This window comes from Polypterus senegalus, chromosome 6 (genome assembly GCF_016835505.1).
Source record: "Polypterus senegalus isolate Bchr_013 chromosome 6, ASM1683550v1, whole genome shotgun sequence".
NCBI classification, from domain to species: domain Eukaryota; kingdom Metazoa; phylum Chordata; class Cladistia; order Polypteriformes; family Polypteridae; genus Polypterus; species Polypterus senegalus.
In genome coordinates, this window is record NC_053159.1 from 136,613,210 (window position 1) to 136,628,144 (window position 14,935).

A 14,935-nucleotide genomic window follows, 5' to 3' on the forward strand; every position below is an offset into this window, starting at 1 on the left:
CAAAAAAAAAAAATAGAGAAAATTGAGACATTCATTTCATCTGCCTTTATTATTTAAAAAAGCAAATGTGTAAAATACAGAAAATCGTACCTGTTCCTTTTCAATACACCCCTTTCTTATGACTAGAGTAACATTTCCAAGATGCTTGTCTATCATCACTTCTCCTTTGTCGTTAGGGCCAAAAATTTGTCTGCACCATTTCTGCATTTCTGTGACAGTTGGATCATCATTATTAACTAAATGAATCTCAGTTAAAAGGTCCCTTGAATGTTTGAAACTCATCCACTTTTTTATGCTTTCTACAATGATCTTAGCACACAGAGGAAGAGGAAACTGGAATATACCTGAGCTCAAAGCTGGTATGGCAACTGATTTAAGGCCTTCTTTTACACAGAGATTCAATATAGATTCGACTGCTTTTTTAAGTATTAGACAAGCTTTTTCAGCGTCATTTCCTTGGTATGATGTATAAATTGGACCCACTGCATGAATAACTTTTTTACAAGGAAGACTGCCAGCAGATGTAACAACTGCATCACCAGGGTCAACTTTTTGCTGCTTAGATATAATTTCTTTGCTCTCTTTTTCTATGATACTTCCTCCAGCAACTGCCAAAGCATAAGCAAGCCCCCCAACATGCTGTAATTTTTCATTTGCAGCATTGACAACAGCATCCACCCGATGGGTTGTCAGATCATCTTTCCAAACTGAGATTGTGATGCCATTGTTAAGTCTCTTCAAATACCTCACTTCAGCTGCATTTCGGTTGTTTCTTGTGTCTCCACTGTAAACAAAAGTTTGGCAGCCAAATTTTTGTTGGAAAATCTGACACAGATTCTCATTTTCTGATAACAATGCTGCTACATCCTTCGGTATTTGCAACTGGAAGCTTTCTTCTCCTGCAGGAAACATCCTTTGAAGAAAATGTGAACTGCCTTTCAAACTCACAAAAAAGAAAAAAAAGGACATTTTCAGTTATAACAAGAAAACTGAATTTGAAGTCTCACCTAATTTGTTAAATTCTTTAAATAAAATTATTAGTAGACATTTTAACATGGTTAGAATTTCTGCCTCATTTAACTTAATATGCTCTGCTCAAATCAAATGTAGAATTGTTGGGTCTTTGATTGTCAGTGTTTCTTTACACAGATTTTTTGGTGTTTTTATTTACGTTTTTTCTAGAAAAAAAACAGAATTAAACTCACAGTACTCCCACCATAGTCTGTCTACAAAACAATAATTAATGAACATAATATCCTTCAACTTATATTCAACATTACTGTTATAACTAGCACTTTATTTTCCTTTAAAGGGTGACAGTCACAGTTTTCTATCATTTTGTTTAAAGGAGTACTCTCATATAGGAGATATTAAAATATTAGTAGTGTGAAATGATTCAGCCTTTAGCATATACGCTCACCAGAAGAAAATGGAATGGCGACATCACCAGTGTAGTAATGAGCTTGGGGAAAAACTCAAATCCCAAGAATCAATGCGGCGGCATGATCTATGCCATACATGGCAATCTAGTCCCCTGACTGCATGGATTCTTGGGATTTGCGCTCCTCTTCCAGTGCAAAACTGTGCTATATTAAAATATAGAAAACTTGACTGTTCTCCTTTAAACTGCTTCTGCTACATTTTCTGAAGGAAGAGAGTACCAGAATTTTAAAGATTTGCCACATGATCGGCACCCTACACAACTAGCAACATTACCAGTTGAATCACAGTCTCACAATCAATGGGCATGTGCTATTGTTTAAAAGCCTGCGATTTCTGCTCTTAATGCCACAGTTAATCCTGCTTATTGTTAAATACACTGTCAACTCCTGCCATGACTTGTAGTATACTGAAACTACAAAGGATTAGACATTATGAAAGCCAACCTGGACACAGACAGGCAGGAGACAGGTTTTGCACTCAGCACATGGTTTATTTACAGTCTTGTGCACGCTACACCAACACAATGCTCACAATTCAACGCAGTTCTTCTTGCCGCCAGTCCCTCCGCCTCCACTCCTCTTCAGGCTTTATCCTCTACCTCCCTACTCTGGCCACTGAATGGTGGTGACTGGCTCCGTTTATAAGGCAACCAGAAGGACTCCAGGTGCCCAGCAAGCTTCTTCCAGCGGCACTTCCGGGTGTGGTGTAAGTGCTGCCAAATAGGGCCCTATAAAAGTCCATGCACCCTCTGGCAGTGACCACGGGCCCCAGTAGGCTTTAGTTTCCATGCTCAAGACCCGTGGCTCCACTGAAAATCAAGGGGGCTGCCTTCTGTCAGCCTGGGGGAGAAACTGTCCTGAAAATACTCTCTCCCCTGGTCCTTCCATGGTTGGGGCATCCCGACCAGTTAAGGGCCCCAGCAGTCCGCCACAACATATATAAAACGAAAGACGTGTGTGTGTATGCTAGGAGCAGTCCACTCTGCTTACGCTCAACAAAGCCACGGGAGATGGTGTGAATTCTACAGGAGATGTAGAAACTTGATGCACTTGGTGAGATGGCGCATGTATGCACCTCATTTTTCATTCAACCCAAGTGGACAAAATCAGCTTTGTAGTACAGACATGTTGTATGTTCACACAACAAGCTACCATACGTTTGCCAGAGAAAAGCTCCAGTCTGTCCCACTCAAATTGTGCCACCGCTGCACTCGACTACATGTCCGTCTCACACAGGAAACAACCTGTCCTGGCCTACTTAGCCGACACCTCTGCAAGTTCACCAATACAGTAAAACTGTTAGGGAGTCTTCAGGTGTTTTTTTTTTTGCCCAGAAGACAATACGCAGTTAGTCATTTTTATATTTCATATCATTACAACAGACGTAAGGACATACACCATAGACTAGCACTTAACAACTATAATACAGGTATTTGGCAATTTCAGAAACATATACATGGAGTATAGAAAGTCCTTTTTTTGTAAATTTGAGAATTTAAATAATGTGTATGCTGGATAAATGACAGCACTTTTTTTTTTAGAAATGAAGGTTGAATTCTTTTGATAATATCAGAAACCTTGATATCCTGCTGTTGACAAAGACAAAAATATGCGATGACAAATCTTAAAATCCACTCATCCATTTTCTTACTCACTAATCCAGTTCATGATCGAAAATTCTCATCTTAGAAGCAGTGTGTGCAAGGCAGAGACTAAGCCTGGACAGGGTCTGAAACTGCCCCAAGCAAACAGTAAAACAAACTATGAAAAAGTGTTGTTTTAAAGTTTTGTGTTAGCACTATTAGGCATACACCCTTTTTCATTCCTCTGATACTGCATGTAGTCAAAAGTGTTCTAAATAATATGCTTCTCCTAGAAACAACACTATAATGATGGATTCAACGATTTTGCTTGCTAAATTATTATAAACAGTGCCCTCCATAATGTTTGGGACAAAGACACATTTTCCTTGATTTAGTCCTCTCCTCCACAGATTCAAATTACAAATCAAACAATTCTGATGTGATTAAGGTGCACATTGCACAATTTCATGTTAGATTATTTGCCTACATTTCAGTTGCACCATGTAGGAACAACAACACTTTTTCTACATGGCCCACCCATTTTAGGACACCATAATATTTGGGACAATTGGCATCACAGGTGTTTGTGATTACTAGTGATGTGCAATGAACAAACTAACCATTTCTTCTGTACTTGCCTTGGTTTCTGAACGAACGTACTGGTATGATGACAATGAATCTTTTCAGAGGCATGTGCAGTGCATGCTACATTTTATATTGCAATCTGCGACAGTCGAGAGTTATCATCTTAACTTCACTTAAATGGCTTCTCTCTTCGGGGAAATACCCTATTAGTAAACTGTTACAGCAAAACGGTCATGACGAGAACTAGCCAATGACTGTCCTGATAAGAGCACACTGAGCACCTCCCATTGATCAGTTTACTCTGACTGATGACCGTATCGGTACGTACACTGACACCGATTGAATGAACCAGTATGCCCCATACTGATATGGAGAATCACTGAAAGTTTGTTCATGAACTGCAGGCAAGAGACATGCAGTATAGTACACTGAACTAGTTTACTGAAAGAATCAGTTTGTGTACTGAACGGATGGAGGAAACTGTAGACAAAAGACTTACAGTACATCAAATCACAGTTCAGTTCACTGATGATATATGTATGGGAGATTGCATCAGAAAGGACAGGATATAAAAGAAGAAAATTGCAGGAGATACATCCAAAAGTGAAATCATTTTTATTTAGTCATATTTCAATGTTCTCCCAGTTATATTTTGTGCACTATCCTAAAGTTCTATTTGTACAATTGTTTTTTTTTTCTATCGTTGGAATTTTATTGTGAAAATTCAATAAAGATTATTATTATTATGAATTACTCATTTTGTAGCTTGCTTCTTATATTGTTTGATGGTTAAAGTTGTTACATTGTAATGATACTATTCTAGCTTTTAAACTAGAATATAGCTTGTTATAGTTTTTGAATTGAACAAATCAGTGATTCAAAGATTTAACCTTGTATGATATAACCTTAGGATTACCTAAATCTACTCTCTGGAATTATCATTATGAAGAACGAACACATTGGTGATCTCAATAATCGCAAAGTGACTGGTAGGCCAAGGAAGACCTCGACTAATAATTACAGAAGAATCCTCACTATAGTAAAGAAAAGGCCCCAAATGCCTCACCGACAGATCAGAAACAGTCTTAAGGAAGCAGATATGTATGTGTCAGAAACTACTATCTGCAGAAGACTTCATGGACAGAGGTCACACTGCAAGATGCAAACTACTAATACTAAAAACAGGATGGCCAGATTACAGTCTGTGAAAACAACTGACAAGACTATACAGAATTCTGGAAAAAGTTCTTGTTTATCAGTGATGGCAAAAGCAAAGTGTGGAGATGAAAATTTACTACCCAAGAACCTAAGCATACCACCTCATCTATTAAACATGGTGGTGTTGGAATCATGGCTTGGGCATGTATGGCTGCCACAGGTACTGGCACACTTATCTTCATTGATGATGCAACTCCTTATACCAGTCACACAATGAATTCTGGGGTGTATAGAAACATTTTATATACTCGAGTTCCAGTAAATGCCTCAAGCCCACTGGATGGCGCTTCATTGTACAAGATAATGATCCCAAACATACTGCTAAAGCAACACAGGAGTTTTTCAAAACTAAAAAAAGATGAACATTCTTGAATAGCCAAGCTTGTCACCTGATCTAAATCCAATTGAGCAAGCCTTCTATATGCTGCAGAGAAAATCCCCAAACAAGCAGAGGGTGAAGATGGCTGCATTAGAAGCTTGGCAGACCATCACCAGAGAAGCTACTCAGCACCTGGTGATACTTATGAATCACAGACTTCAAGCAGTCATTGCATGCAGGGGATATGAGTCAAGTACTAAATATTCTGCTTTAATATTCCTGCCATTATTATGTCCCAATCATTATGGTGCACAGAAATGGCTGGGGGTAGAGACCATGTACAGTATATATTTATTTGGATGACACTTTTATCCAAAGTGAATTACAACATTTGAGATACAACTTGTGACATTTCTTTTGTTTTTCCAATTGGAGCACATGCAGGTAAAGTGACTTGCTAAGCATCATGCAGTGTTAAGGGAGGGATTTGAACCCACAACCTCATGGTTTGAAGTCCAAAAACTTAACCACTACACCACACTGAAAAAGTGTTGTCAATTCTACATGCTGTGACCATAATGTATACATATACTTTTAAATGAAAGTCTACAAGGTGCACTTTAATCACGTCTAAATTGTTTGATTTGTAATTTTGAAAGGGACATTTTACTTCACAATTCAAAAAAAGGAGTGGAATTCAGCAATACCTACAATACTCTAGTTCTAGATGGTCCAAGGATTCCATAATTCAAGTAAAAGTCTTTCATTGATGTAATTTCTCTCATATAACACTGTCTAAAATGTACTGACGACAAGATCCAACCTGCATGTGTTGCCATCTAGCACAAGCTTCACTTTGCCATAAGTTTTGGAAGTGCACTAAATAAACATTATTGACAACCAAAACTTTAATACTTTTCAGACATCCTTGGTGTCACAATCACCAATTAATTAACGGTGATTTTGTGTGGCAATGAAGTGCATAAGGAGAAATCATTTGTAATACCCTATACCACAATACTAGAACACAAACTTATCTTGCTCAACAGGAAGAATCCCAACCAACCTTCTTTTACTCGGTGAATCAGCGATGTACGATATTATCTCAAATTAGGAAAAAAAATCATATTCGCTTTTAGAGGTTATGTCCAAAACTTGTGTTTTTACACATGGCAAGAATTCATTAATATTATTTTATTACTTTCCAATAAATTGTTCTATTATATTTATAAAAAGTTTGAGAAAAAGGGTAAAGATGCAAAAAAATAAAAAGTAAGAATTCAGCATATGGGTGCTTAATCACCTTACAACTTTGATTGCAGCTCCTATCATGCCACATAACATTTTTGTATTTGAGCCTAATGTTCACAAACTCTGTATTAATATTACTTACAGAACCTGTGTGTATAAGAATGTAATGTTATCAACTGCAAATAAAGCTTGAATGTACCACTCAATCATTTCTAATACTTCTTCCATTACAGATGTCAAGTCTCTCCAGGTGGAGTCCAGCTTTCTGTAGACCTAGACCGAACACCAGTTCATCGATGAGCCAATTTGGCACTGTAAGTTAACAATCTGTATGCGTGTTTGCGATGAAACCGTACAGTGGATGGAATAACTGGATGAACACAAACTTTAAATACTGTACATACTAGGCCGGCGTTAGGCATAAAAGGCGGAAGAGGTGAACACCACGGCAACGCTTACACATAACCTTACACCGTTCAATTTCATTGGTTGCTTTGCAATCTGTATTGTGTATATGTGATCTCAAAGCGCCCTAAAATATCACTCACTCGCTCGCTCCGCAGTTAAAAAGAGAATGTCACACTCTAGGTTTCGAATGCTACGTGTAGTAATACAAATGTATTTTCTGATAAACGCAAAAAATATTTACATAAACGTGCCTGCTGTTATAAACCTAAATCATTAACATATGTGCAAAATAACAGCAAGACCATATACAGTACATACGGATATGTTTACCGACTAAATGTAGTATACTTGAGTCCTAGAGGCCAGACGGCTCTGAGAAAAAAAAATGCGCAACGAAACCCAAAATGTTAACATAAAAACGAAAGTGAAACCTGTCTTGGTTTCTCCGGGATTCCCAAGACTCTAAAAAACATTCAACCGCTTAACAAGCTCTCTTTTTCTTCAAAATTCCCTTTAATTTGCAACCACTTCAACGTCGCCTGTCACGTCATTTCCACATACTGAAAAACAAGTTTTGTAGATCTACGCCTGTCCCGTTAAGAAGAAAACAGGTGTAATGGCCAACAAGGCCATTTAGCTTTAGGATTAACCAAACACGCATAATCACTTAAGTAATTCGATGAAGTGTGTCAGATTATTGACCCGTACAATTTATAACTCGAATAAGAACAGACGAGACGTTTAGGGCCAGTTCAGTATGTACTTGGCGTTAGCCACGCGATCCCTCATTTTCAGGGGGACTAGGATAAAAACGCACGGCCACTGGATGGATACGTGCCACCTACTGCATTACATTGCATTGCCAGGTTATAAATATTTCAATTTAAAAAGTTTGAAATGATACCCTAATGACCCCCTCTTCCCCACAATAACCTAACATTCTCAAACTCGTTCCTTCATTTAACACAAAGGATCAGGTAACGTCAACGTGATACATACTGATCTTTTTCATTCTAAATGACAATGTATATTTTTATACCACAGTTAAATACACTACTTACTTAATGAACAATGTCCTGCGGTGATGGTCTTCTTTTCGTTCACCCGAGGTCCCGAGTGAAAATCGTACTCTGTGATTTTTCAAACAGCTACAAGAATTAAAATAATAACACTAATAAAACGACACAAACAAACTAAACGACAGCAACAGATTTCGGGAAAATATTTAAAAAAAAAAAAACGAGACTACCTACCGGTCGCTGCAGCAAAGCCTGTGACGAAACGTCCTGTTTTTACTCCCCTGAATCAAAACTGAAAGCAAAGCTCCTAAAACTACTAGGAGCGAACGCAAAGACCAACAGAGTCGAAAGGCAGTGCTACTCTGATGCGATGGCAGACGACTACCCCTTTGAGCTTTTTGTCGAAGGCAATTTCGGTGGTGAAAATTCAAGCCACATAAGCAATAAGCTTCAGATTTACTTTCAAAGTAAGAAACGAGCCAACGGAGGCGACTGCTTTATAGAATATAAAGTCGGAGAGAACTACGCAGTGGTGCGTTTTAAAAGTGAACAAAGTACGTATGAATATTTTCATTTTTGATTTTAATTCAGACGTTGATTTCTTTACAGAATCTGTCTTTCTCATTAATGGCCCAATCCATTAGACACATACCCAGATTCAGTCCAACCGAGCTGTTCATTAGAAATGTGTTTTAGTTTTATTTTGGCTGCTTAGTAATAACGCCTTGTTTTCTGTACTTTCAGTTTAGTACGGCGACCCAGAGTTTGGTTATACAGTATTTATTTATCATCACGTTGTTGTGTTGTTTTCGACTTTTATTAAGTTTTGACACATCTTATTGCCATTTTAAAATGGCAGCTTTATGGTATGACTAAAATGACAGCATTCGTACTGAAACTGTAATGCAGACTTTAGACTATGAATTAAAATCATGTTTTGATTCCACCAGCCAAAACCACCAGTATCAGAACTCTCCTGCACGGTACACTGGTACTGCAAATAGTATTATGCATGCTTTACCCTTGGACCAGAATTGTTTAGTATATGGAGTATATACAGTGTGAAGTTCTCCCTTTGTTCATGTAGTTTTTTCATGGTGTTTTAGGCAACTGTGTGAATATAAAAGTATGTTTTTAGATTTATTAGTAACTCAGAATCGCCATGGTAGTGTGTTCTTCTCCAGCCTTTATTCCCTCTTTGATCCTGACTTAGAAAATGATGGTAATGTGGAGGGACAGGCAGAAACCCACTTTATTCTGATTAACATTTAAAATGAGTTAGTGTTGCTCCCAGTATAATCATATATTTATAGTTTTGTTGATTTAGCCAAGTCAACTTTTATATACAAGAAAGAACTACAAAATATAACTTTTGTTTGTGTTCATGGAATCTGAGAACTGGTAGAACAAAATGCAAAATGGAAAGGGAACCGATGGGAGTGGAGTTAGAGACAACAGGTAGGCAAGGTGCTTAGATGCACCAGTTTTGTTAATATTCAGTATGGAATGCAAAGTTTTAATTATTTTTCTTCTGTGTGATGCTAGTGGCTAGCTTAAAAATATATACCATATCTGGCATATCTGTAGACCCCACTATGTTTACAATTATTCAACATTAGTTAACAACACTATGATTTCCAAGCGTTTTAAACAAATCTTTCAGTGTATCAGATCTGATCCAGCACATTTTAAATGTGGATGTTTTTAAGCTCCTTTCTTTCATCATATCTAGTAAATATAACTCCTTACAACAAAACTTCTATATTCCATACCTAATCAGAGAGGATAGAAGGTTGTGGACCAAAAGCAGCAGAACAATATTATTTTTGATTTAGTGTCAGTAGGTACAGGGACCTGTTGTTGTTCATGCATGTTATTTCATTATCTCTGTAGTTTTTCCCCTTACATCCCCAAAGATGTACAGGGAAGACGAACTTGCAATTCCAAATTGCCCACTTGTGAATGTGTGAGTGTAGGCATATGCATGTGTGAGCCTTGTGATGGCCTCCAATCTTTAGTGGCCTAGAGTTAAATTAAGCAGTTTGAGAATGTAATGTTCTAATTTAGTGACAAAGAATGGTGAAATCCCTGTATTACTGAGGGGAAACTTTTTAAATCTGCAAGCAGAATTGACTTATAAGTATGTTTTGAAACAATGACCATGTGTCGTTAAGTGCACAAATGGGTCATATAGTGATACTGTATATATTTAAAATAAAAGAGGTCCATTAAACATCCATCCATCTTTCAAACCCCTCATCCTGAACATTCCACATTGATTTGTGGTTTGACATGGGATGTTTTCCTGCCAAATTTACAGTGGTGTCATTGGACATTTATGGTAGAATAATTTGAAACTAGTTGGAACCTCCTGATACTACTTCATCTTGGTACCTAATTGATGCCAAATTGTTTTTTCTCAAATTTCTGTCTCTCGTCCGTTTTACTTCTCTTAGACTGAAACAGCTGTCAATAAAATTGGGCTACCAGGTTATGGCATAAGGTGGAGAAACATTTAGCCCCCTCTCCAAGTCAACACTCTGTCACTAAAATTTTATAATCCAGCTTTGCTTATTAGGGGCAACCCTATTTCTTTTTTGGCTGTGAGGCGGTGTAATATCTCGACACATGGAAACATTTTTGATGATTTGGAGCTTCAAAAGTTTATGTTTCTAAGGGTTGAGTTTTAAATTCCACCTTCTTTTTTTCTTCTGTGTTCACATTAGGTCTGTTCTAAATTGACCTTAATCTTCTGATTGAAATCGCCTAGTTTACTATCCTTTAATTTAACGTGAACCTTCTTTTTAATTAATTTAATGCTGTTTTACTTAACTGTCGTACAGATTAATGGTGTGCCCAGTTGTTGTATTTCACATTGCCAGCCCTCTATGCGACTTATCTGTAGCCATATACTGTAGCTGGGACTGGTAATCCAGTGTCCACTTTTTTTTTTTTTACCTGTATTTCCCCTCCACTACAGGGCCATCCATCTTTGTTCATAGAAGGCCAAGTGTGGCTAGGAGTGCTGGGGAGGATGTTTTAAAGTCATATTATAATGTTGGTCTCTTATAAAGGTTTATCATTTCCATTTCACTAATGCAAATTGGATCACAAAAAATGCAAAATTAATTTTTATCACAATATAATCTTGAGTCACTTGTTGGAAAACTCAGAAACAGACCACTTCAAAAATAAACATAAGTATTTCTGAATGTAACAGTTTAAGTTTGGAAATTTACATTTTATACAACACATAACAATGCACCTTGTCACAAAATACTTTACAAAGTAAACATGGCAAACCTAGTAAGAAGAGTATAAACTGAGTAGGATCTATAACCAAAAAGGGGGGTTAACATCCAACCATGCATAAACCACTTGACATTCACAGTAAAAATCAGGCTAACCACAGTTCACTTGTTAGCAGCACTGATAGTTGTATGTGAATTTCTCCTTGGGATTAATGAAGTATCTATCTATGTATCTATCTAGCATCTAATTCACATGTCAATGGATTGGTGGTTATATTATTGGCAGAGTTAAATTGTGAATGACACTCCACTCTCAAAACAGCTAGATATTTATCTGGACAGTTCTAGTTATTTTGAGTTTGTTTCCTTCCTTCAGGTAACTACCTTATTATATACTCAGCAAAAAAAGAAACGTCCCTTTTTCAGGACTGTGTATTTCAACAATAATGTTTTAAAAATCCAAATAACTTTACAGATCTTCATTGTAAAGGGTTTAAACAATGTTTTTCATGCATGTTCAATTAACCATAATCAATTAATTAACATGCACCTGTGGAATAGTCGTTAAGACCTTAACAGCTTACAGAAAGTAGGCATTTAAGGTCACAGTTCTAAAAACGCAGGACACTAAAGAGACTTGTCTACCGACTGTGAAAAACACCCAAAGAAAGATGCCCAGGGTCCCTGCTCATCTGCGTGAACGTGCATTAGGCATGCTGCAGGGAGGCATGAGGACTGCTGATGTGGCTAGGGCAATAAATTGCCATGTCTGCACTGTGAGACGCCTAAGACAGCGCTACAGGGAGACAGGAAGGACAGCTGATCATCCTCACAGTGGAAGAGCCCGGATCTCAATCCCATTGAGCACGTCTGGGACCTGTTGGATCGCAGGGTGAGGGCTAGGGCCATTCCCCCCAGAAATGTCCAGGAACTTGCAGGTGCCTTGGTGGAAGAGTGGGTTAACATCTCACAGCAAGAACTGACAAATCTGGTCCAGTCCATGAGGAGGAGATGCACTGCAGTACTTCAAGCAGCTGGTGGCCACACCAGATACTGACTAGTACTTTTGATTTTGAGCCTCTCTTTATTCAGGGACACATTGTGAAACATTTTTAGTTTATGTCTTATGATGTTGACTCTTTTAGTGTTCATACAAATATTAACACATTAAGTTTACTGAAAGTAAAAACAGTTGAAAGTCAGAGGACGTTTCTTTTTTTGCTGAGTATATATATACTTAGTCATCTGTGTGTCAAACACTTGGAATTTACTAAAGCAAAACAAAATGGAAGTGTGGCGATATATATACAGTACTTGTAAACTGCTCAAAAAAACAAAGGCAAGTAAACTGCTCAAAAAAACAAAGGAACACTTAATCATTACAGTCTGAAACCAAGTCATGTAAGCTTCAGGTATATCAGTCTGTCCAGTTAGGAAGCACAAGTGATTGTGAAGCAACTTCACCTGCTTTGGCGTAAATGAAAGTGACAACAGGTGCACTGGAAAGGCAACAGCAAGACAGCCCCTAAAAATAGAATGAGATTTCAGGCGGTGGCAACAGACAATTGCTCTCTCGTTATCCTTCTTGACCGATTCTTCTCTTGTTTTGCATTTTGGCAGTGACCTTGGGCATCATTTATAAATGAATATGCACAAAAATGTTGCATACGCCCATTTACACGCACACTTCAAGATGTATAAAAACTAAACTTGGTGTAAAGTCATGCACATTTTCACGACAGCCACCTCCTTTACCTACTCACTTTTCTGGTTGTGTTTGCAAACTGGTGGCACCCAGCATCAAAGCAGTGCTACTGTTTCTGTGGTCTTTTCTTTTTTAGATTCACATCTGTGATGCAGTTTTCATCAAATACACTGAAATTAATTGCAAGTCGTTTAGAAATTTAATTCACTTGATTGTAATCATTCTGTAACAATATAATGGTGCACGGAATGGCCAAGCTATTCCAACTACCATAGTTGCTTTGGTGTTGTTAGAAGACATCACAAATAGAAGAATTAGAAGAGAAAGCATATTTAGAGATGATGATAGCTGGCTTCTAAGTAGATTTCGATTTCCAAGAACTATCCTCATGGGCACAGCTTTACAAAGGCAGACTTTGAGGAATTGTGCTTTACTTGCTCCTTTGCAAGTTCTGTCCACTCTTGGGTTTTTAGCCATAGGACCTTTGCAACAAGAACTTGCTGACTGATCTGGTGTTTCTCAGTTATTACTGAGTTGCGCCATGCCAGCTGTATAGGATGGTATTATTTGCTTGTCATCCAGATATACAGAATTTCCTTACAACTGTGGTTGAACTAGGAAACATGAAAGAACAACTTATAATTGGAGAGGTCAACTCCACGCACATTGCTATTGCAGCGGCACTGGGCAAGTTACATCAGCCAGGGATGAATCACCAAAACAATGAGCGGGCATTACATCATATATAGCTGGAGAACCTATTAAAGTGATCACCAAAACAATGAGCGGGCATTACATCATATATAGCTGGAGAACCTATTAAAGTGACAGCTCCGCACAGTCACAGGTGCTTTTTCCAAGTAGTGCGTCAAAAGGCAAGCAGTCCTTTTAAGGATAGCGAGTCACCAGAAAAGAGCCTTGTAAAGAGGAAAGAATTGATCTGCTGTGGTGCTCGACACCAGCGCTACACTATAAAGGCACCTTCAGAGAATGAATCTGGTTATATAAATGAAAAGCATTTCCACTCTTATTAATGTGCTGCTCTATAGTCCACATAAAGTGTGTCGCATTGTGCATTGAACAGCGTTACAACTTTCTTCAAATGTAATTAGCAGAATGTAAAAACAGGTAATCAGATGCTGCATTTATTTTTTAAGTAATTAATTTAATTTGTGGTCAATATCCCATAGTACAGCCCTTCTATTCATAAGGTAATTGGCCATATCTCTTACAGCATCCCCTATTGATTGCATTTTATGACTCTAGAACGACGTCTGTCAGCACACAGCCAGAAGATCACCTGGTGGTTTCAGAGGGGTGTGTTCAGCAGCACCATCACCATGTGGATTTGCGTCCTCAGCACGGAGTCCAGCTTTTGTAATATTCTTTGAAACAGAATAAATAGACATTGGCTGCGACTCACTTTTAACATCGACTTTATATCTGACCACTTCTTTCTTATTTCAGGCACTGCACTATTTTCAGAACTTGAACTTTCAACTGTCTCGGCCACGCTGCATCAGTCCATCAATTTTCTTTTGTTGTTTATACCACTGCTTAAGCCAACAAAGAATACGTTTTTCATTGCCGTCACTTCACATTTGCTCAAATTATTTTTTTCCTTGTGCTTTTGCCATTATCTTTTAACAAAGCACTGAAGAAAAGGCACAGTTCCACTTTTGTCCGTACGCCATATTTTAGGGTAAATTCAACACATGGCATTATATATGGGCAGCACGGTGGCCTAGTGGGTACCGCTGCTGCCTCGCAGTTAGGAGACCCAGGTTCACTTCCTGGGAGTTTGCATTTTCTCCCTGTGTCTGCGTGGGTTTCCTACGGGTACTTTGGTTTCCACCCACAGTCCAAAGACATGCAGGTTAGGTGCATTGGCGATCCTAAATTGTCCCTAGTGTGTGCTTGGTGTGTGTGCCCTGCAGTGGGCTAGCACCCTGCCCAGGTTTTATTTCCTGCCTTGCACCCTGTGTTGGCTGGAATTGGCTCCATCAGACCCCGTGACCCTGTAGTTAGGATATAGCAGGTTGGATTATATATGAGGCCCCTTGTCACTACTGGTAGCATGAGGTGGTACCAGTAGCTAATTCAGGTTGCACAGGTAGTTCAGGTCCTCCAGGATGGTATATCCAAAAGTGCTGT

At 38.3% G+C, this 14,935-nt stretch overlaps 2 protein-coding genes across 3 annotated transcripts in view; one reads left to right on the plus strand and one right to left on the minus strand.

The window, feature by feature from the left end:
• Positions 1 to 14,935, minus strand: part of parp9 (poly(ADP-ribose) polymerase family member 9) — a 43,468-nt gene that overhangs the window by 24,094 nt on the left and 4,439 nt on the right. The window contains exons 1-3 of one of the 2 annotated variants that reach the window (XM_039757296.1): positions 8,060 to 8,196; positions 7,868 to 7,954; positions 91 to 943 (exon numbers count right to left, since the gene is read on the minus strand). In XM_039757296.1, coding sequence (XP_039613230.1) covers positions 91 to 912 — 822 coding nt within the window. In that variant the 5' untranslated portion in view covers positions 913 to 943; positions 7,868 to 7,954; positions 8,060 to 8,196. Of the gene's footprint in view, positions 1 to 90; positions 944 to 7,867; positions 7,955 to 8,059; positions 8,197 to 14,935 lie in introns of those variants that run through there. The other variant, XM_039757297.1, reaches the window with a different exon arrangement.
• The window catches only part of LOC120531676 (protein mono-ADP-ribosyltransferase PARP14-like), a 73,288-nt gene continuing 66,467 nt past the window's right edge, over positions 8,115 to 14,935 (plus strand). Inside the window, exon 1 of the mRNA XM_039757294.1 lies at positions 8,115 to 8,379. Within this exon, the coding sequence (XP_039613228.1) occupies positions 8,196 to 8,379 (184 nt within the window). The 5' untranslated portion in view covers positions 8,115 to 8,195. The remainder of the gene's footprint in view (positions 8,380 to 14,935) is intronic.